Below are 24,062 nucleotides of genomic sequence, written 5' to 3' on the forward strand. Positions count from 1 at the left end.
GGCCCTTGCAGTCCGAACAGGCTATGATTTGGGCAGATCTGGGGTGGCCCCTGGCACTCTGCTCCGCGGTGGGCTCACATTCACGTGTTAAAACCTGAATGACCAGTGCACCGGGGAGGCCCCTGCTGGAGCAGCCGGAGGCTAACGCTGCAGAGACGGGATTCCAGCCTCCTCCTCCAACGGCTGTGCCCCAGCCAGCGATTTCCTCTGAGGTCTGGATTGGTCCAGGGAGCAGCAGAGGGCTGGCAAAGAGCCTCTATATATTCCTCGGAGGGAAAGGCAGTCCCAGACAGTTAAGGAGTTCTCAAAGACTCGCTCTGCTGTGCAGAATCGCGTGTTCAAAACCGAGACGCTGAGCCGCTTGCCACAATGTGCAAAGGACTCGCGGCTTTGCCCCATTCGTGCCTGGAAAGGTGAGAACCAAGTTATTTTGGCTTAAGAGATGGAGATACGGAGAATCTTTGCGCAGGGGTGGATATCCAGAGGCGATAGAGAGTTGTTGTTGTTTGTGCGGAAACAGGTGTGGGATTACAGATTGGGGCTCGCCTCCTCTCTGCTAACAGCACAGAGGCTTGTAAGATCTGAGCAATAGGAGACAGATAGAGGCACCATGGGGTATTTCGTGCATCATTTAAGATCTCGAACTTCATTTCCTCCAAGGAGATGCCTCGTCCATAGGGTGCTTGCTCAGAGTCAGAAGTGTATGGTTAAGAGCAAGAAATACAATATCGAATCGCCTGTGTTGGAATCCCGGTCCTACTGTTTTGTGGGGTCGGGCAGTTTATTTACTCTCCGTATCTCAGCTTCCTTCTCTGAAATGGAGATGCCAGTAACCTACCTCGGGGGCTGCTTATGAGGATTGAATGAGTTACTGTATATTAAACCCTCAGCCCACTCCCTGGCACCTAGGAGAACTGTGTAAATGTTAACCTTCATTGATTAATGTGCGTGGACTGAGAGAGAGGCAGGTGTGCCAGGAGGAAGAGAGGATTTCTCATTGTGCTGTGTATCTTGATCCCACTGGATAAAATTAGCCGGAATCCTGGCGAGAAGAAGGCGGTTGGGACACAGAGGTTATTTATTAGCTAGCCTTCCTTTTTAGATAAATGGGAAAATACCTTTGAGGTTCTCTGGTTATCCTTAAGGTAGACAATATTCTGGAGGGAACCCTAAGCATCTGGGCCAAGTAAATAGAAGAAAACAAATATCGGACTTGTTAGAAAAGTTAACCCAACAACCCTACCTGACGCACAGAAGTAGGGATGTGTATTTTCCTCTTATTTCTTAAGCATGGATTTGATCACATTTGGTGCGAGGCTTCATTATTTAAAGGAAATAAAGTGATCTGTGTGCAACTTAACTCCATCTCTAAAGGCTCTGGCAGTGTTTGCCTAAGAAGGTTGTGTTCCATGGGCTATTTATGATTTCTCTCGTCTCTTACAAGCTCAGGTCTGACCCCTATTACTGTTTTATATCTGATTCATGATCAACCTTAATATTGAATCCCTTTTTGTATCTTTGAGTGCACAGTGACATCCTATGCTCCAGGATATAACTAATGTGCACGTGGGATACTTGAGGGTGGCCAAGGAGCAAGCATGTTTTCCTGGATTGCCTGAACCTTTTCATTCACTGGCATGTGGTAGAATCTTCGAATTGTGTCCTACTCATTCTTGTTTTTTGTGGTCCATTTCCATTGCAAATAGAGTCTGATTTCCAAGGACAATGCTGAGAGGAGTTTTTAGAGGAATGGGATTGTGCAACTGTTAGCACACGTTCGTGGAAAGAGTCTGAGACTATTGGGGCACCTGGGTGGCTCAGTCGGTTAAGCGTCCGACTTCAGCTCAGGTCACGATCTTGCGGTCCATGGGTTCAAGCCCCGCGTCGGGCTCTGCGCTGACAGCTCAGAGCCTGGAGCCTGTTTCAGATTCTGTGTGTAGCTCTCTCTCTGACCCTCCCCGGCTCATGCTCTCTCTCTCTCTCTCTCTCTCTCTCTCTCTCTCTCTCAAAAATAAATAAATGTCAAAAAAAAAAAAAAAAAAAAAAAGAGAGCCTGAGACTATCTATTCTAAGGGAAGCTTATTGCTTGAATGAATGCATCCAAACCCATCATCTTTGCTCTCCTCTCTGTCTCTCACCTCCTTCTTCACCAGATGCCCACCCCCCCCCCCATTTCTCTCCACATTACAAGAGGAACGTGGGTAGGTCTCAATGCTTAGATAAAGATATCTGAAGACTCATACATAAGAAATTAGGACAACATACATGCATACAAAACTAATCTGTTTATAACACAAAGCTCTGCTGAAGAGTGAAATTGCACCTTTCAGTTGCTTTGGAAATAAAATTCAGTTTACCAAAACCAGATTAGCGTGTTGTGATTTATCCTGGTGGAAAGAGGACCGGTGAAGGAGTTAGGAGCAGATTCAGTCTTGTCATTATCTACATTTGCACCCATGAGCAAGTTCTTTCACTGCCCCGGGATTCTATCTTCTTATTGAATCAAGGAGACTTGGATTTGCCATTCTCTAACATCCTTTTCCATTCTAACATAGTTTCAATATGTTCAAAGCACAGTTGAATTCTGTGGCTAGCAAGAGATGCAATTAAAGGGAAATTTATCAAATTGATTTCTCTCTAAACATTTGGGAGCCGAAAAGACTCAATTAATGAAAAATCATCAAGAACCGAACCCTGTGCTGAAATCATGGCTGTTGCAGAAACAACCTGCTCATAAGAAAGCAAACTTTACTTCGTGTACCGGGAGATTTAATCCCAGAACATATTTCTTTTTTCAACGTGGAGGGAAGCATTAAACCAGAGTCAACTTTTACATAATGATAGAAGCTATTCTTTCTTTCTTTAGATCTTTAAGATCACTGCTTATTAAAACTCAAAGTTGACCTCACGTATTTTTATATATTTAACGAGACCAGTGGGGCGCCTGGGTGGCTCAGTAGGTTAAGCGTCCGACTTCGGCTCAGGTCATGATCTCACAGCTCGTGAGTTTGAGCCCCGCATCAGGCTCCATGCTGGCCATGCACACGTTGTTTCTGTCTCTCCCTCCCCGTCCCCTGCTCCCACTCTCTTTCTCTGTCAAAATAAATAAACTTAAAAAAAAATTAAAAAAATAAATATGGCTCTTTGGAAGAAGACAAAAATATTCTAAAATGAAAAGTGTTATGATGATTCCCAAAAAGTTGTTAGTGTAATATAAGCAGCCGGTGTGATTATTATAATCGTTCTCCCTCGTTCTCCCTCAGTGCTGACTAGTCCTGTCACCACGTTCACGGTTCACACCAACCCAAGAGGGGAGGAAACAAATAATGAAGACTTGGCTTCTGACAGAGAGTTTTCCCTGGGATATTAATGAAGTGTCATGAACTCCTTACCTCTGCCAGCGTCTGCTGTAGATCTGATTTCTTTTTTTATTTCTTTTTTTCTTTTTTTAATGTTTATATTTGAGAGAGAGACAGAGAGACTGAGAGACTGAGTGCAGGCAGGGGAGGGGCAGAGAGAGAGAGGGAGACACAGAATCCAAAGCAGGCACTAGGCTCCGAGCCATCAGCACAGAGGCCGATGCGGGGCTCAAACTCACGAAACCGGAGATCATGACCCGAGCTGAAGTTAGACGCTTGACCAACTGAGCCACCTGGGCGCCCCTGATTTCTGTTTAAGGTGGTGAAAATATTTTCAATCCACAGTTCACAGGGAAGCTTCTGGTCATCTCCAGTTTGTGGGAATTTCAGGAGCTGTGCAGGGTTAATAACAAAGGTGATATTTTGGTACTTTTCGTTTATATTTATTTTTACTACACATTCCATTTTTTCCTCCTCTTTGATTTATATGGGTCTAGGTGTGGATAATTTAGAATAGAAAGGCATCTAATAAGCAGGGCCATTAATCAACTAATCTTTTAAGGTTGTTAAGCCATGTGGAAACACCTTGCTGAGTGGGCCAAGGCTCCTGGGTCTGCAGGATTAAGTAAACTCAGGTTTTTCAAAGGCATGAACACACCCTTGGGCCAACGGTGGAAAGAACACTGTAGCAGTGAAATTCAACAAGTCATAGCTCAGTCAGAACCAGTAAGAGATCACCAAAGAAGCCTACAGAGATAGGGGTGGAGCCTCCAGTTAACGTTAGGATCATGCTTTCTGCAAATAAGTATGAATTTGAACCCTGTTGTAGCTCATCGTCTTGTGATATAATCGCCAATATCAATCGCCAATTGAAACACTATAATGTTAAGGAAGTAAATGAACTAAATTGTTCATAAATTTCAATAAACTAAATAGTTCAATAAAGTTGAGGGGTGGGGAATCACTAAGAATAACTTTGTTTTCGTTCTTATTGATGCCACAGTATTGATCAGTTCTCTGGATTGCCTTTCAAACTTCCATACTTGCCTTAGGCGTAAGGACACAGGACCCAGACCCTGCTCTCAAGGAAACTGCAGCCCAGTTAGGGAAATAAACAAGAAAGCGTATGGAAATTAGCTGAGATCCACTATGAAGGAGTAACTGCACGGAGTTTCCCTGACCACCAAAAGCTCTCTGAGCCCCCCCTCCCCCTTCCCCCCCAACCCCACAACAGCTTTCGGTGGTCAGGGAAAATTTGCAGGAAGTTGCCAGAAACGATACTTAGGCCAGGCTCATGAACTGAGTCTCAGGAAGGAGTTAGCCAGGCCTATATGGGAAGAGCCCAGAGGAAGAAGGTGTTCCAAGGCCATCTGCGGAACCTACCTGGGCCAAGTCAAGGAGGGGAGAGGGCCCAGGGAGTATGACTGCTGTTCGGACTCCTTTGTACTCTTGGTGTTATGCCCCTGAGACAAGCACAGAGGGAACTTTGAATTTCTAATCACTTACCCTCCTGTGCAGCATGTCCTTTTTTACTGTCTCCTGGGGACCTGTCAATTTCCCATCCCCTCCTGTCTGTGAAGATTGAAGAGATCTGCTCAGAGGAAAGATATCCCCACCACTTTGCCTAAAGAGTTTATTTGCTAAAAAAGACAATCTGCCCTTGGCATATAGTAGGTACTTAATAAATATTTTTGTCTAGAGAACGCATGAATAAATTTACAAGTGGAGACAGACTTGCTCCCAGGGTGGCCTGGTGCTTCCTCTGCTTCCAAAGGGATCGGGAAGAACAACAGTGATATTCGGGGGCTTCCAGGGGACAGAGTGTGCATGTTCCAAAACAAAGAGGGATTTCCGGGGTGGCGGGGATGGCAGGGAGTGGGAGGGGAGGAGTAGGAGAGGGAAGAGGGTGGGGAGGAGACTCCCTCCAGCGTTTCTGCAACTTCCATAGGAAAACTGTCTTAAAGAGGTGAGTGTTCTTGTTTCTAGTGAGGGTAGGTGCAGCTGTTGGTGAAGCTTCTAACATCCTATAACTTCAGCTCTTTCTCGAGCAGTTACTACGCCAGCTTTTCTGATGAAAAGCTTCCTTCCCTAAAGGAGGCACCTCTTCCTCGTCTTTCGGTCAGCCTGGCCTATGTTGAAACACCAGACATCAACTCAAAACACGCTTGGATCCCAGAACCTTCAGTGTGGAAGGATCCTTGAAAGGTCATCTAATTTTTCCGGGGCACCTGGGTGGCTCGGCTGGTTAAGCATTCAACATCAGCTCAGGTCATGATCTCACAGTTTGTGGGTTCGAGCTCCGCGTTGGGCTCTGTGCTGACAGCTCGGAGCCTGGAGCCTGCTTCGGATTCTGCGTCTCCCTGTCTCTCTGCCCCTCTCCTGCTCGTGCTCTTTCTCTTTCTTAAAAGTAAACAAACATTAACAAATTTTTAAAAATTATCTAGTTTTTCCTTCTTTTGCAAACACCACCCACTGTTATGGGATAGCTGATATCTAGGGATGGGGTTAATGTTTCTGCGGCTCTCTGTTCATGGCTTTTGTCTGTCCTGCTGGCCAGAAAGCAAAGGAACTAAACTTTAATTAGTTCCGTCAGAATCAATCCTTAGTAACAGGAACCAGACTCTGGCTGGAGGCCAGAAGATAGCAGGTTCCTATCTCTTTCTTTAAAGTTCCAATCAGTTCGCAGATAACATTGAGCCTGCACTGTATTTTAAAGGCTGAGTCACCCAGAGGATAAAGACAGTGAAAGCCTGTTTTTGACTGCCTGAGATTACACATTTTAGGAATGCTGAAAAAAAAACCAGAGTCAAGTAAACCCAGAGAAGGACACAAGCTCACAGTCTGTTCCCTGCCTCCTCATCAGTGGTGAGGTGGAGTAAAATGAACACCGTGCTCGTAACTCTACCTCTGTTATTTCCTAGCTGTGTGAACCCGAGAAAGTCGCTAAACCTCTCCGAGCTTCATTTCCTCATCTGTAAATGAGGATACTTTCCTTGTTGGGGAGAGATGCTATAACCCCTATGAAAGACTTCATTGCCTTCCATCCTTCTTTCCCTCTTCGTGGGTGATCGGGAGTTAAGTCTCAATTATGGGCCAAGGCTTTTGACAAAACTTATTGACTTTCATCCTTCCTCATCATAATCTCACCTCTTTTTTGTTTTAATAGTAAAGACGAATTTGTCAGCTAGTACGGTATTTTTACCATTTCATCTACAACTCCTTCAGCAGGTGTCTCCTTTAAGAACAGACCGACTCTCCACAGAACATTAAAAGACATTAAAAACCAGGACCATACTTAAACATGAACAACTCTTGAATATTTGTAAATATCCAGGAAGCATCCAAATATCCTCAAGGGTCTTTTTGCAGTTGGGTTGTGTGAATCGGGATCAAACAAAGATCATACTTTTGTATCGCTATTACTGAATTATATTATTAGGTGGATAAGCACTAGCCATGGATCTAGTGTTCTTTCTACAATTAACCAGGCTCAGTTATGTAAAAGCACTTCTCACAGAAGCACCTAGAGACTGAGAGGCCAGCGCTTTTATCTGGTGGAGAGACATTAGCAATTGTTGGGGGAGCTGGTGGGGATTAATGTTTTATTTTTGAGAGAGAGAGAGAGAGAGAGCGCGCGAGCATGAGCAGGGGAGGGGCAGAGAGAAGGGAGGGACAGAGGATCCAAAATGGGATCCGAGCTAAAGGCAGTGAGCCCGATGTGGGGCTGGAACTCACAAACCATGAGATCGTGTCCTGAGCTGAAGTCCGACGTCAACCGACTGAGCCACCGAGGCGCCCCAGAAATCTTATTTTGAAGCGATCTGACAGAGCAGGTGTGGCGAGGTGGGGTGCACGGTTCACAAACAACGTTGACGTGAGGGGTTTGTGTCCGGCGCCCTTTCGCCCACCCTTCCTGTCCCTTCACGGACTGCAGAAACCTTGTCACAGAGCCTGCCGGGCTCAGATCACGTTAACTAAGCGCCTACTGCACGCAGCTCAACATGCCAAGACCTGGAAGCTAGATCCTTTTTCTACTCTTTTACTTGTCAGTTGCGGGGGGTGGGGGGCGGGGTGAGGAGCCCTCTCCCCCATGGTTTGCTCTAGTAGCTCACGTGCAGTTGCCCCAAGATGGAACAGATACCCCTAAATCTCCCCCCAGGCACGGATGACACATAAACCCCAGGCTCACACCTTGGGATGGATTGAGAGACCCTTACCTCACTCCTTAGTCATAGGAGTCATAGGAATAGGCTTCCTGTCTTTTACTTCTCTTTTTCTTGCAATTATTTGTGGAACACAAGAATTTTTAGATGCACGTGCAAAAGGCTCTACACCTCACGGAGAGGGTACTGGGTGGGGAATACAGGGGTCCTGAGCTGTAACCTTCACTTCTAATAAGTAGCAGAGGGTGAGTTATGAGGCAGGTGCCTCTTGGAATGGTGATGAGGCAATTAACATGACCCTCTTCCTTTCTTCCAGCTTTATCACTTTGTTGTGCTTAATTTGGACACCATGTATTTTGAGGAAAGAGTGTACTTTTATTCTAATTTTGCGTCTCCTCCCAAGTCCTGCAGGAAGGCCAGGGAAGTAACTTCGGGATGTAGCTTGAAAGCAGCAATCAATTAAAATGTGCAGTTTTCTTCCACCCACTTTGGATCTCAATGGACTAAATTAAGAACCCCATATTTCTTAAAAATACGCGTGACACATCCAGAATAAACTTTCGGTTTGTGAAAAATCTGTATTTATGTGCAGTGGAATGTGATTCTTTTATTTTGGTGAATTCCATGAAAGGAAAAGATGGTTTCAGTCTCTTGTCAGATCCAGGGGTAATGTAGGTTCAAAGGTCATGGATTCTAACAGTCTGTGATTTCGGTACTAACCTAAGGAGTGTAAGCTTCCGGAGGGCAGGGAGGGGAATGTGATATGAAGTCACAGACCCACCTGGCCTTCGGGGTGTGGTTCCGTCAATTGCTTTCACACAGTGCCATGTTTTTCTCCAGTCAGTGGAAAGAGTGGCCCTACCCATGCCCTTCCAAATGCCGCCCGGAGTAAGACTCACCCTTTGCCTTAACAGTGGAATAGTTTCCATCCTTGAGGCTAGCACGAGAAGGGTTGAATCGGGATTTCTAGGCCTTTATATCTGTAACCAGTTCTCATCTACCAGCTGAGTAGATCCTGGAGTCCTCACAGTTCTTGGGGACTGCTTTGGACCCCAAGAATCCACGCCAGGCATACAGTGCACGATGGCTGCAATTTCTGCCTCCATGAGGACATACAGCTTGCCTCTACCCCAGGCATTAGAAATTGGGTCTTTCCTGGAAAATCTGAAGGTGCAGTCAACCTAATCATAGGATGCCTGTGTCATCAGCACAGCTGATGCACACGGGACTGGGTTTATTGGCTCTGACCAGAGGGCTCCTGGAAAGCTCGGACAGGCTGTTTCTTTGCAAAGCATTCTATCCAGTTCCCAGGTCAGGATAAAAGAACTTGGCCTGACATTCTTTTTTTTCTCCTTCAACAAGGAAATAGTGCAGGGTTGAAAGGATTCAGCCAAGCAGTCTCTAAATGCTTTGGGCAGTCAATATCTGATCATCCCAATGGCTCCCTGAATAGTAAAAGAGGCCAAGGCCATCGGTCTATATTCTACCCGCTCTTCTCTCTCCTATCGGACTGCTTCCCGGGACACTTCTCAAATGACACCTAGCCCGTCTGGACAGAATCTCACTCAGATCCTCAGACTCTGCCTTCCAGAAAGATGTTGGAACCACCACACTCAAATCAGATGAGGAGACGCAGCATGAAGTAAAATACTTGAAAAATGTAAAGTGCTCTCTCCTCTGTAAGTGCTTATTATTGGCAGCAAAGTGGAGCTGTTTTGGTCAAGCTGCTACTTTTTGACATCTTCTTGTGCAGAACATCTGTTTCGGGAGGAGGCCCTTGTCTGTGGGGATTCGGGAAGGTTGGAAAGGATCAAGATGTTCCACTAACAAAGTCATTTGTTGTGTTTGGCAACATATTTGAAGTGACAGTTCACAAGAGATACCTGAGTCAAGACTGTGGGACCGAATGACCTATGCACTTTGGGACAAGGTCAACAGTGCAGGTCATACTGAAGACTTTCTCCAAAGAGCCCACCGTCTAAGACCTGGTGCTGGTGCTTTCGGAATGACAAGCTTCCAGAGGCTTAGACTTCATTTCCCAATCCCCCTAATCTAAAAACACATATGTCAACTTGAACATGCACATTTATACATGTGCACCTGTGCGTGCACGCACACACACACACACACACACCCCTCTGATATTTTGTACAACTCGGCAAAAAGACGGATTGTTTGTTGAAATCAGAGATCCACGCAGACAAATCGAAAGCAAAGCTGTTCGCCGAGATGGGTGTAGATTGATGGAGATTTTTTCCTTTTCCAGCAAACATGTCTCCTACCCTCATAGTTAGCGTTTACACTTCCTCCTTTAGCTGGCAGTAGTGAAGGGAAAACCTCTGTAAGTTGGGATTTTCTCCAAATTCTCAACTGAGGGTTCGAAAGCCTTTAGATTTTTTTTTTTTGAATTGCCCCCTAACTTTTATTTTCCAGATTCACTGAGAATAGCTGAACCTTTGTCTCTCTTCCTGAGCCACACAGGGCCCTTCGTAATTAAGCCAGAATGAGTCCCAAAGGCTGGAAGGGTAGGGAGGGAAGGAATCCGTGACTTTCGTCGGCCACTCATAGAACACGTTTTATTAAATGCATACTGGCTTAAGAGCAAGAAAAAGGCAAGAATAGCAGAGACAACGGATGGTTATGACCGTCTAGAAATGAGCGCCTTGTACAATCTTCATTGCTCACATGCACGCAGTAAAGCCAAGTACCCAGAATTGATGGATTCTGCTCCTTGAGGGGAGTGTGGTATGTTTTTCTCTCTCCTCTATTACCACCAACTCAGAATCAGAGACTGAGATTAGGAGCAGAGTCACAGACAAACCCCTTCTTTTATAGATGAGAAGACAGGTCCAGACCTTTTGACGACCTGTCCAAGGTCACAGAGCTGGTTGGAGTTGGAACTAATTCAAGGTCTGCAGCTTGACTTTTCACCTTTGTTTTATCTGTTGGACTTTAATTTATGAGTTTTGTACGCCTCCACTTTTAAAATACTTCTTCTTCCCTAGACACCATCCTTCAAAAGATTTTGGCTACCAAATAAACTGTCGTCTTTAAGAAAAAAAAAAAAACGTGTCTCCCCATTTCAACTTGCCAGTTGCATAGAGCTGCCAGCGAGAATGACCGAACAGGACAAGTCAGGCTTATCACATAGTGATTAAGGGCCCAGGGCCTGTAAGGAGATTGAGTTTGACTCCTACCATTGTCGTTGATCGGGTGATTTTGGACAAGCTTCTCTGTAACTCAGTTTTCTCATCTGTAAGGTGGCGATAATATCGATACTTCCTTCACGGGGTTGTTACAAGCGCTAGGCAAGGTTATGCATTAGATGCGTTGAGTCAGACCATTTAATTAGTGGACGTACACGTGCTTTGTCTTAGTGTGCGATTTTTCTTAGTCACCTACACGTTGGGAAAGCTTTGCCGCCAAGTATCAGGATGGGGCTACAACAGAGAACCGCGAAGCATCCAAAGTTAAATGAGACAACTCCCCGTGCCAGTTCCCCTTCTCCGTCTGTGCCTCTTTCGTTGCATTGCAGAATGTTCTGGCATCTTCAGTGAACATTTCTCAGGCCATATCTCAAGGGTTTAACTAGATACTCGACCATTTAGAAGACACTGTCCTTCCCATCTACTTTCTGTGGCATGGCCCTAGCCCCTCTCTGGCCCTGCTTCCTCGGGTCTTTTGTCCCTTGTTGTGTTTTGTATCTGACGGTCTCCTATCAGCCATGACTTGCATTTGCGATACCTGAAATGACAGGTGCATTTGTCTAAGATCCCTTGTGCCTTCTGTCTAGAGGAGGGTGCTCAGCCCAGGGGCGCCCACTTTGCCTCTCGCTGGTGACCATCTGCTCGGTTCCTGGACCTTGTGTCTATCCTGATCCCAGATCTCTAACTTAGTCACTCCCGTCCAGTCCCAGCAACCACACAATGTGGGGCATCCCATTCTTCGGTTCCCGGTGTGTGGGCACCACAAGGCAGACCGCGTGGCTCCCTGAAGGAAAATGAAGGAGCGCCATAAGCACGCTGGAGAGAAGTTTCCAGCATCGCGACCCCGCAACGCACCCTATACGCTTCGAAAGCTTCTTTGGAATTTTTGGAAAACGTCTTAGAAAGGTGAGGACGTCTGTAGTAAACTTGGGGAAGGATCCCTGGGGAGCTGGAGGAAGCACAGGAAGTGAGTACCTGTTTGGGGACGCAAAGCAATACTGTCACAGGGTCTGTCACAGACCCCCTATCACAGACCCCCTATCACACAGGGTCACAGCCAAATCATCCACCTCCGCCCCCCCCCCCAACCATCAACCCCTTGGGGAGACTTTCTCTGTTTCTCCCTCAGGGGGAAGGTAGCCCTCCAGCCTCTGAGCTCTCACGGAACTTTCGCATCTTCCTTGTGGCTCATGCCACTTTTTCCCCCACTTTTGGGTATTTAACGGCACCTACTTTAATTCTTAACCCTGGAAGGGAGGTGTTATCAACATCACTGTTTTACCAATAAAGAGGCATGGTAATTTAGGTGTCGGGCCCAAGGGCAGACAATACACTCTGCATGCGTGAGTCCCAACGTGCTAATTTCACATCTAGAGTTTATGCCAGCTTATCACAGCCGCATCCTATAGACACATCTGCTCCATCAGATGAAAGGTGAGGGACAATCTCTTAGCAAATGCGTGGAACATTCCCCTGTGCTCTAGTACAGTGCCCGACAGACTGGGGTTAACTCTATTAGAGTCTGAGAAGTGAATGAATATAGAAACGAACGTGGGAATCCATGAGCAGACCGTTCCTGAAAACAGAAATCTTGAGAAGATTAAGGGGCTGTTAGCAGGATGTTGGCGGCAGGAGAGAAGAAATGGCGTGAAATCAAATTCCGGGCCTCAGACAAAGAAATAGTCCTGTTCCTCACAGTTATGTTATTATTTTGCTCAACAAACCCTCCTAATAATTTGCCAAAGATAAATGTTAACCAACTGGTTTTGATTATTTGAGGTAATGCATTTGGATCCAATACATAAATTCACGGGGAGAAGACACGTTACATTGTGGGAACCATAATTTTATTAAGTGATGTGACACATGTTACTGTTGAGTAAGGTCTCAATAAATAGAATTTCACTCTGTTTCCTTTCTTCCTTCTTCAATATTCTTTATGACTCATCTTATGTCCTTCTTTTGTAATATATAAAACAAGTTAAATAAGGCAGGGGCCACGGGCAACTAGAAACTTTCAGTCTGTAAAGTCCCTTAAATTATAAAAGTTTAAAGCAGAATGGCACGGAGATGTTTGAAGGCTACGGCTCACGCTAGTGTTCAGAGAAGCTCTCGCGGGAAGGTCGTTGGCCCCTCTACTTGGGGAATTAAAATAAACCATAAATTTCTGTCGTCCTCAACTTGAAGACAATGTTCCCACTCCTTATTATCTGGCTTCCCAACTGAATTACCAAAAGTCCAGAAATCCTGCCAACAATATTTCGAATAAGGCAGGGAATTGAAGGTCAAAGGGAAATAATCTGCTTCTATCTTGTCTGTCTCGTCCCCCCACGGCCTCTTTCATCACCCCCAATAACCTGCTCCGCATGATGGATGTGTCAGGCACAGGCCATGAAAGCATGGGAAATGTCTCAATTTCCACGGGAACCCTTGGTACGGATATAGCCAGCGCTTGGGAAAAACAATATATTTTTTTTGATGCGTATTTATTTTTGAGAGACAGAGAGAGACACAGACTGCGAGCAGGGGAGGGGCAGAGAGAGAGAGAGGGAGACACAGAATCCAAAGCAGGCCCCGGGCTCTGAGCCATCAGCACAGAGCCCGGTGCAGGGCTCGAACCCACGAACCGTGAGATCATGACCTGAGCTGAAGTCGGACGCTTAACCGACTGAGCCACCCAGGCGCCCCTCTTCCATTTTTAAATAGCACAAGGGAGGTGATATTGCCACGTAGCTCGGAGCCTCACCAGGCAGCAGCAGACGTCTCTGGATTGGCTTTCCTTGTTACCCCATAGAAGTGTCCTCCAGCTGTGTGCCTTTGCTGTACCCTCAGAATTAGCTGCACTATTCCAAGGTAGAAGCCTTCTGAAAAGGGGCTTATCTGGCATGTTAGTCACCCAGATCTTTGTTGAACATATTTTATTCTGTTCCATTCCATTCCATTCATCCATCCATTCAATAAACATTTAGTAACATGTGCAAGATGCTGTGATAGAGATAGGAGGGCAAATATAATTAGGCGGCAATAAGAATAGGTAACACTTACAGAATATTTGCTACGCTCCAAGTGCTATTCTAAACATTTCAACGCATTAATTTATTTAGCTTCGTATCATAGATATGAGATTGAGGCTATATTATCACCATTTTACATAGAAAAATGGAGGCTCAGAAATTAAGCAACTTGCCCAAAGTCATCCCGCTGGTGAGAAAGAGTTGGAACATAAACCCAAGCAACGTGGGCTTGTGCGCTTAGGAGGTAAAGCAACTTTAAAGTACTTAGTTGATTTCAAGGTGCTCTGGGAGACCAAGGACGCAAGATTCGGTACTCACCCGCAAGAAACCGGCTATCTCGCCGGAAGTACATACATATGGAGCTGAGATGTACATTCGTGAGGGACTAGAGTAATTGAGTGAAAATGGGCTGCCTGCAACTTTGCAGAAAACAATGTGTTCTGGGGTGCCTGGGTGGCTCAGGTCAAGATCTCATGGTTTGGGATTTCGAGCCCCGTATCTGGCTCTGTGCTGACAGCTCGGAGCCTGGAGCTTGCTTCAGATTCTGTGTCTCCCTCTCTCTCTGCCCCTTCCCCTCTCTCTCTCTCTCTCTCTCAAAAATAAATAAAACATTTAAAAAATTTAAAAAACAAAACAAAACTACAATGTGTTCTATCCCTTGCTCCAGAACTTCTTAGAGATCTTGGGATAAGATCTCGTGAGATCTTATAAAAAACCTTTTAATTTCCATAACCCTTGGTGTTTTGTGTTTTCTTTTAAAATAAGAGGAGGGTGCGGTGCCTGGGTGGCTTAGTCAGTTAAGCAACCAACTCTTGATTTCAACTCGGGTCACGATCTGCTGGTTCATGAAGTCGAGCCCCACATCGAACTCTGCACTGACCGCTCAGAGGCCGCTTTGCTCTCTCTCTCTCTCTCTCTCTCTCTCTCTGTCTTTCTCTGCCCCTCCCACCCTCTCTTAAAATAAATAAACAAACAAAAAAGTAAGGGAAGGGTAAATTAAAAGCCCTCTAAGGCCCCTTAACTATGTCTCAATTTTGTGACTTGTTACCAGAGAAGGCAGAAAGCAGTGTAGGCTGGCGTAGTTACTCTTCAGGAAAGAAGTGAGATTCGTTTGGCTCTTCAAGTATTAGAACAGCTGTAAATTGCCATTTCGACAGTGGGAGAGCAAGACCATGTGCGTGGGAGATAACGGGGAGACCAGCAGGAATAAGATAGACATTTTTCTTATGTCTAATGTTATTTGCTAACACTGGCATAGGAGTGTTAGCAAATCATCATCATGGTCACTGTCCTCATCCCTGCCATGTGCCGAGTGCGTGGTAAATTTGCCAGGCATTAATCCAAGTGCTTCATATGGAGTAACTCAGCTTATCATCATAAGAACCTTTTGAGGTAGGTGCCATTATTGTCTCCATTTTCCATCTTACAGATGAGAAAACAGAGGAGAGGTAAGGTTTAAAAACTTGCCAAAAGTCTCAGAGGTAGTTGGGTAAATCTGGATGGTTTGGCTCCAACATCCATGCCCCTAACCACCATGCTATTCTGTCTCCTGCCTTTTAGTTCTGGTATTAATTTGATTCTGTGGGTAAGAGCTCAACGTTCCGCTTTTCTCTGCAAACTCTTGCAGTTATATAACCTGAGACGGGCTTTTACCACAGTTGGGAGGCGGACATCTTTGCCAAGGGCAGAGAAGAGATTTAACACAATTCAACATGCTATTTGTCACTGTAATCATGGAATTGAGATCTGGAAAGTGTCTTCTGAGATCCTCTGGACAGAGCCAGGTGGTTATATATGACTTAAGTTATCCAAAACAACTGGTTGCTTTTCTTTTCTTGATGATTCTTTTTTTTTTTTTTTTTTTTTCAGCAATGGAAACTTTGCCACATATAGTTCACTATTCCTATGGTTTCATCACCATATGGTTACTGAGTTCTCCCGAACATCTACTGTTTTAATTTAAGCAATCCTGTGTTTGTGTGGGGGGTACTTTTTCACACTTACAGGTGACTGGTTTTGAACAATTTTAAAATGGATACATCATTATTTATATTTCTTATTTGAAGCTTCATAATGCTTTGGGGCCCTTGCTTGGGTCTGGATACCATTTTGGATAAGCTAGGAGCTCTGGTGCTAAGGGAAAGTCTCATGGGCACCTTATTTCTTTGCCCTTCTATGGTCCTACCAACCCCCCCTGGAGTCCTGCGGTGTGGGCTGGACAAGGGTGGTGGTTTGATGAGTTGGAGAACACTGGACAACCATCCTCTGACTTGCTTCAGGAATGCCCTCTTGTCCCTCTGTTTTTCGGTCTCTTCCTTTACCATTCATTAAAAGCAATTCTTTTCTTTGAGAAGAAGCCACCCTATTTCCCTGGTGAGTTTAGGGTCTTGGAAAACAAAGGCCAGAAATGGAGTACTGCCTTCAATTAATATCTGCTTTTGGCCTTACAGCACAGCTTTGTCAGAGGTAAGAAAGCACAAATGCCTGAGTACCTCAAGCATTGTCTCAGAACTATGATTTAGGGAATACAGATTCTTAAAAGTAAGAGGAAAAACTCTATGGAGAGGAAAACACGAACTAACACCTCGGTAAATTAATATTTTGTGTAAATCACTGTTATTATCTTTAAGAGTTGCTACAGATCACTTGCTTTCTGCCTGTTTGCTGTGGGGAGGAGTGAGCTCTCGACCAGGTAGAACGCTTACACCTAGATTGTGTGATTATAAGGAAAGTCCGGTGACCTTGCGTGGTCTTCCACACTCATATGTATCAGGGATCTGGGGAGACAGAGTGTCTCTCCCCCATGTGACTGAGGAAGAAGATGCATCACCAGATAGGGCCGGACTCTATCAACCTGCCCACGTCCAGTCTGCTTTTGATCAGTAGGAAGCAAACAAGGATGCCACAAAGATAGAGCTTTCCACACCACCTGTAGGTGAGTCAGGCCCTCCCTTCTGTTTTTGGTCACTGCTAAGACCCTCCTGTCTTCCCCAGAGTAGGGCCACCAGAAATTGCTTCTGACTTTTCCTAATTCAGTTCGGTATCTTTGTTATCTCGCCAAGAAAGTCATGTTGAAGGTACCAAGAAAAGAGGCAAAGCTAAAATAAAATGAAAGCATTTATTTGGGGTCTCAGAATTGCAACTCAGAAGGTAAAGATTCGGGTAGCAACTCAGATTGTCATTTCCTCCTCCCCCCCCCCCCCCCCACCTTCTGCCAGGGAACAAAAGTCAGGGGTTTTTAAAGACAAAAGGGAAGGCAATGCTTGTATATGTTGTTTACAAAGAATTTCGATTGGTGTTGGTGGCAGGAAACAAATCTTGGCCAAATATAATTGGTTGCTAAGGCAATCACTAAGCAAAACCTCTTACTATAGCAAGTAGCAGGTGTTCAGGCTGAGTCCTTGGAATATTTGCAGCTAGTTCAAGGTTTATGATTTCATCCTGTGTGAACGTGCATAAGGCCCAATACTTTAATGGCGTCCACCGCTCCATTTTAAAAGCCCTGGACAGAAGTAACTCCTTTCCATTTCACCCTTCACGGCATGAAGTTCATTCATCCGACCAAGAGAAAATGCGCTTAATGTGATCAAATACTAATATCCCCAAAGTTAAAGGAAACTGCTACAAACCATAATACTAGGTGGTATAAGATGAAGTTTCCTAAGTAGAGGTAATGAAGGCCGTGGTGATGGTGGTGGTGACGATGATGGTAATGATCGTTACAGGAGGGTGGGAGAGACACTGGTCCTTGTCTCACGGAGTCCAAGAAGGAAGCTCGTGGACAACAGAGGGTGAGCCAAGTGAGAGAGTTTGTCGAGGGCAAGTACAAAGCTCTCGAGCATGAGAGGGATCCCGACTGGGTTGCCGGCAAAGATTTTTGTCTCTGACTTTTTATTCGGACCTTACCGGAAAGTCTGAGACTCCACTCACGGCGCTTAGCCCAGGCAGGTCTGGGATGTATCTATCCTTTTTTTCTCCCCAAACCCCTGCCAGCAGCTTCAGCCTCCCACTTGAAGGTGCAGCCTGCCTCCCCGAGGTCCCTTATCTATCCCTGCCTAATGTTAACCCTTTCCCTACTCAGGATGGTGGTGATGATGGTGATGATGATGGTGATGGTGATGGTGGTGATGATGGTGGTAATGGTGATGAGGAGAAGGACGACCACCACCACCATGTATTCCATGACATTTATGTTCCAGGCACTATGCTAACTTTCACATACATTATCTCATGCACTCTTCGCAGAAGGCTTTGCGTGGGCAGCACTAACGTTGTCCTTTTTTAACAGACGATGGAACCGAGGCCAGGAGATGTTACGGAACTTGTATAAGGTCACACAGAGAGTAAGGGACTGTTGAAAACTAGCCTAAATCAATTTATTCATATCCAACTCTCAGGTTCGTTTTGGTAGCTAAACATAGCCATTAATGGTGAGCCATGGGTGACGGCCACCTGCTTCCCTACGACTTTGCTACCAGCTTAAGAAAACAAGACCACCATTCGTAACGTGAAACCCAAACGGGCCATACTTATTTGTGCGAATAAATATTAACGAGCTGGTGCAAAAAAGTTTCTATAACTTGTTCTCCAATCTCAGTAAAGTCCTCATTCTTTGTGCTCCCACCACAACTGGCGGGAAAGATTCAGCCAGACAATATCCTGAGGCCCTTGTGGGTGATATCAGGCAACAAGAAATCTCCAAATCAAGGCTTGAACGCAAGACTATTTTAGGGATCAAGCTATGGGTGCCGTCTCTAAGGGTGAAGAGATCATTACATTTGTATAACCTTTGTATGAAATGGGTGCGGGTTCCCACAATGAGTCACCTGTCCAAATGACTTGAACGCCATTATTGTGCCCGGAAGAGCCAATTATCTACTGAACGAACCTGCATGTAAAAACTCATTGCTAACATATTCTGCTAACTGGCAAAGCAGCTGATGTTGATCTCAGGAAGGACAGCTGAAACACTTACAGAGGTCACTTCTGCAGCACGGTCTTGGTAAAAAGCTTGCTGACCGCCAGGATAATGTGAGTTCCTTATTGGGGCATGTAGCTGAAGCGAAAGCCTACACACACAATGTCACATCGTAGCAATTCCAACCGGCTGGTATTTTTAATTTCATTGTTTTGATTCCTTGTTTTGTGTTTGTCCTATTCAACTAAAATACAGACTCCATGAGAGGACCTTGTCTTTTTGTTTCACTGGGGATTTCAAAACTGGTAATAGTGTATGGGATAGGACAAGCATTTAATAATCTGTTGAATAAGTGAGCAAAAGGCGAATTCTACGGAGGCCTGTCTTTTCTATCTCAACTATGATCCTCGGAAATAAGGTCAGCTTATTTGAATAAGCACCCGCGTCGACTCCCTAGCCTTTACTGTGCGTTGCCTGTGCGGGACCTGAAAGTAACAAGTCAGTCCGGGGTAGTTGAGGTAGGAGCTTGAACACAAGCAAGGCATGAACTGTCTGTAGTTCATATCGAAGTAGGTTAATTCAGGAAAATGGTAGATTCCAAACTGATACATTTTCTCTCTACTGGAATGACCCGGCACCGTGGATCTTGATTTTAAGAGGCCATGTTCCGAGCATCTTGGGGAGTTCAGAATTTTAGTTCCTGCACTGGCCTGATTTTCCACTGTATTTCTTTCTATTCCGCTAAGGGTTTTCAAGGTCATTTACTAACCCCTGCCTCTCATGAGCCATCGATGAGTAACAAAGTCCATTCATCTCAAGCTCTTACAAGAGCCGCCAACAGGAAGGCTTTTCCAGCCAGATGAGGCTTTCCAGATGGGTCTTGCCTCGTGAACACACACCCTCCGGGCTCCCTTTTCTCTGTCAGCCTCGGCTTGGGTTCTGTCTGTGTGATTCCCACCTTGACCACGGGAGCTCAGGGGACCCCACTTCTTCCCCTGCATGTCAGATTAGCTGATGGCTCTGGAGGCAGTACTCTCAGGCTGTGGAGACTGGCTGCGAACAAGTGTTTTCGAAACTGTTGTTTATCTTTTCTGGGTGTTTATGACACTTTCAGGAGCCAAGAAAACGCATGTCCTTTTTACTTCTGTGCCACCAAGCTCTGTGGTGTTTCTTCAGCAAGCAGCAGCCTGGAACACTGCCTTCTGATCTTCCGATCATCTACAGGTCTGCCTCTCTAGAGGATTCTCCACTGATGCGCATCAATTTCCCACAGCCAGCAGGGGGCATCTACGACACAGATTTAAACTGAATTGACTTTACATTGGATTGTCCCTGAGAGGGGATGGTTTGGGGACACCTCTTTTGGAAATGTAAAATCCCTGTTCTATGCTTCCCCATCTTGGCTTTCCTCTTGACCGTTCCCAACATACGTCTGGAGTCTGGAATGAAAGCTGTGGTTACCACATGTCTTCCAACCGCAAGACTGCTCTCTGCCTCCGGGCTACTTCTGTTTTTAAGTCCGGATAAATTACGGCCTCACAATAGATTCTGATCAGACCCTTAGGGGTTGTGGTTGCCTCCCCCGCCTCTTCTCCCAGGAGTGGGCCCTACCTGGCTTAAGAACTGACTGAGCATGCTTAGTTTGAGCCTTACTTGCCTTTCATCCTCTTTAACAGCTAGAAACGGAATTTCGTTCCTTTAGAGTCCTTGTGGTCATTCAGTGGCTTTTCACCTCTCCCCGTTAACCAAATTAAAAAACACCCGAGTCTTGGGCACCTGAGGTGGTTTAGTCGGCTAAGCGACCACCCCTGGATTTTGACTCAGGCCATGATCTCATGGTTTTGTGGGCTCGAGCCCCAGGTCAGGCTCTGTGTGCTGACCACACGGAGCCCGCTTAGGATTCTCCCTGTCTCTCTGCCCCGCCCCCGCTCGCAGTCTCTCTTTCTCAAAATAAATAAATAAGCAAATTAAAAAAAATTCTAGTTTCAGGGACATATTCTACTCCACACCCTGGTATTTCACTCGCCCCACCCCAAAATTCAGTTTTACTCTAACTGAGCAATTCATGAATTCATTTACTGGGTCTTCAATTTACATAGCAGATTTTTTTTTTGAGCACCTATTTTTTTAAATTTTATTTTTAATTTTACTTTAATTTAATTTGTTTGAATTTTGTTTACTTTTGAGAGAGAGAGAGAGAGAGGGAGAGAGAGAGGGAGACCTGGAATCTGAAGCAGGCTCCAGGCTCTGAGCTGTCAGCACAGAGCCCAAAGAGGGGCTTGAACTTGGGAACCACGAGGTCGTGGCCAGAGCCAGAGTCTGACGCTTAACCGTCTGAGCCACCCAGGCACCTCTTTTTTGAGCACCTATTAAGTGCCAGGCCCTGAGCAATGACGTGCTGACATCGGAATCGTGAACAAAACAGATATTGACCCTGCTCTTGGAGACCTGTCACTCCAGGGGGAGACGGAGACAAGACCCAAAAAACATACAGAGATGCATGTGCAAATTGATAAGGGCCGAGAAGGAAAAATGCAGAAGGCTCTACAAATACAATAGGGGCAGCTGTTAAGAGTTTCGTCTCCCTTTGCACTGTCTTCGTGCTGTCACATGAGTACTCATTTGAGCTCCTTGACGTTAGGGCCTGTGTCCATTAACTGGTATATCCCAGGCACTGTGGTCAGTGACTAGAAAATTATCGACCATATAATTTACACATGTGCCCTACATTCACCTATCCCAAGTGTTTCCAAAGCAAAGAACCATCTCTGTAACCCACGAAACACCTCGCACAGGACTTTATATATAGTTGGCTATTCTATATCCTATATTCTACTTGAATATAATTGCATTTTTATGTCATTTTATTATTTTTGATTAAAAAGGTTTTTTTTAATGTTTATTTTTGAGAGAGAAAGAGAGAGTGTGTGAGCGAGTAGGGGACGGGCAGAGAGAGAGGGAGACACAGAATCCGAAGCAGGCTCCAGGCTCCGAGCTGTCAGCACAGAGCCCGATGCGGGGCTCGAACTCATGAACTGCGAGATCATGACCTGAGCCAAAGCCGGTCGCTTCACCGACTAAGCCACCCTGGCACCCCTATGATTGTAGTTTTAAAAATTCAGCTATAGTTCTGTTTTGATTGATGCTTCTACTGTTTTTCATATATGTGCACCTTAAGGTAATATCTCTGACTCAATTCACCCAGAAGAAGGAAGGACCTAGGTGACCCAGGGCCTTTGGAAATTTGATTTCCTGGCCAGTATACCCACAGAAGGCACAGATTTAAAACCACAAACCCTACAACTATTCCAACCCTTTTCAGTTTGAAATTGCTAACGTGAGTCATCTACAGAAAGAATTATCTCCCTCTGAGCCTTTAATTAAAATCTCACCCAGGCATTTCCAACTGATTTTATTTCAAAACAAGGTTTTCTTTGTAAAACAAAATGGTGCCAAGACAGGGGTGAGATGGGAGGAGATAAAAACTGCTTCGTGTTCACCAGCATTAATGTAATGTAGCCAGGGCGGTCAAACCGAGCCGAGAATGAGTAGAAATCATAAATGTGTTAGAATGTCTTCTTCTCTAGATGGAGTTGTTTTTGACATTGAGTTAATGTCAGATACATTCAAGTTGATTTTTAAGAGGGGGAGTAAAATGATAGGGTTGAGCTTTTGTTTTGTTTGATTTTCCACTTGGTTTATGTTGATCACAGACGTGTGTGTAGCTATGGTGGGGAGGAAGAGGCAAGGGGGAATGTGTCCGGTCTGTTCCAGGAACTCCTGGGGAGAAAAACAAATGTAGTAACATTGTTTATCCTTGCAAAAAAACATAGAAGGTTTCAAATAGCTTCGACTGCAGCATCTGCCAACGGCTTCATCCTTAAACTCTTAGTGTTTTGCAAGACATGCAATCGTATTATTCATTCTCCATATTCCTGCAAACTCCTAATTAAACCAAATGGACTTCCTGACTTAAGGACTCTCTTTAACGTCTGATATTTGAACACACATTACGCCAAGAGTTGAAGCTATGGGAAGAAGTATTTCCCAAAGCCCTGCATTTCCTTTCTCCTTTACATCCCCAGGGCAAATATGAGGAAACGAGTAACCTGACGTTCTGGTATATGTTTATCAACTCTGAGGAAATGGAATGTAATTTTCTATAGGCAATGTTATAAATGGCCATTGATTTCTAGAACATCTGGTGAAAAGCTTATTTAAGCAGTGATGCAGATGAAATTGTACTAGGGTTCTGATTGATTCTGGTTTTTAAATTTATTTTTTATTTTATTTCATCTTTACATTTGTTTATTTTTGAGAGAGAGAGAGAGAGAAACAGAGTGCAAGCGGGGGAAGGACAGAGAGAGAGGGAGACACAGAATTCAAAGCAGGCTCCAGGCTCTGAGCTGTCAGCACAGAGCCTGACTTGTGCTCGAACCCACGAACCATGAGATCATGACGTGGGCCGAAGTTGGATGCTCAACTGACTGAGCCACCCAGCCCCCCCCTCCCCGATTGATTCTGGTTTTAAAAGGCTTTTGTGGGACATCTTAAAAATTTGACCACCTTTATAAAAAACCATGTATTTTTATGGGAAAGTACATCCTGAAAGAGTTAACAAAAGAAAAACCCAAGACAGATTGAGTTTGTAAGATGGGATGCCACCTGTCTACACAGACACAGTCTTTGAAGCCACCTTTCAATCATATCACCTCTTTTTGTTTTCCTACCCAAACTGCGGCAGGCTGAGCGCCGTCCAGAGGCTCTTCTGCCATCCTTGTCTTCATCAGGAAGGGGAGGCAGAGTGAGCCGGCTTCGTCTAACCCGCCTGTCTGCTCTCCCTACTCACCCTTGACACTCAGCAGCACAGACCCATTTGGGCCTCCCTCCGAATGACGGGCACACCCCCCTCGTTTTGCCTGGAAGGGCCCATCTTTGCTGCTCTCGCTTGGCCTCCTTGGAGAAGCCCCCCCTCGCCCCGACTTGCCCTTGTGGGCCAGAGATCTGCTGCCCTCTGGAGCCTCTCCTTGAAAAGCTGCTTGTGATCGCTTACAAGTTTGGGGCTTCAGTGGGCTAGAAGCACCTTGAAGGCAAGGACCAAACTCTGTAAGTGTGTGGCGAGCTGCTGACACAGTCAACATGACCAAGGAGGAAATTAACGGGGCGCCGGGTGGCTCAGTCGGTTAAGCGTCCGGCTCTTGACTTCGGCTCAGGTCATGATCTCCCAGTTCGTGGGCTCGAGCCCCGCGTCGGGCTCTGTGCTGACAGCCCAGAGCGTGGAGCCTGCTTTGGATTCTGTGTCTCCCCCTCTGTCTACCCCTCCCCAACTCATGCTCTGTGTCTGTCTCTCTCAAAAATAAATACACAATAAATTTTTTTTTGAAGGAGGAAGTTAAAAAATG

The 24,062-nt window shown here is 45.4% G+C and overlaps 1 protein-coding gene across 1 annotated transcript in view; it reads left to right on the forward strand.

The window, feature by feature from the left end:
* The first annotated feature begins 248 nt into the window (after positions 1 to 248).
* Positions 249 to 24,062, forward strand: part of RGS5 (regulator of G protein signaling 5) — a 46,702-nt gene continuing 22,888 nt past the window's right edge. The window contains exon 1 of the mRNA XM_042925660.1: positions 249 to 413. Within this exon, the coding sequence (XP_042781594.1) occupies positions 370 to 413 (44 nt within the window). The 5' untranslated portion in view covers positions 249 to 369. The remainder of the gene's footprint in view (positions 414 to 24,062) is intronic.

This window comes from Panthera leo, chromosome F3 (assembly GCF_018350215.1).
Source record: "Panthera leo isolate Ple1 chromosome F3, P.leo_Ple1_pat1.1, whole genome shotgun sequence".
NCBI lineage: Eukaryota > Metazoa > Chordata > Mammalia > Carnivora > Felidae > Panthera > Panthera leo.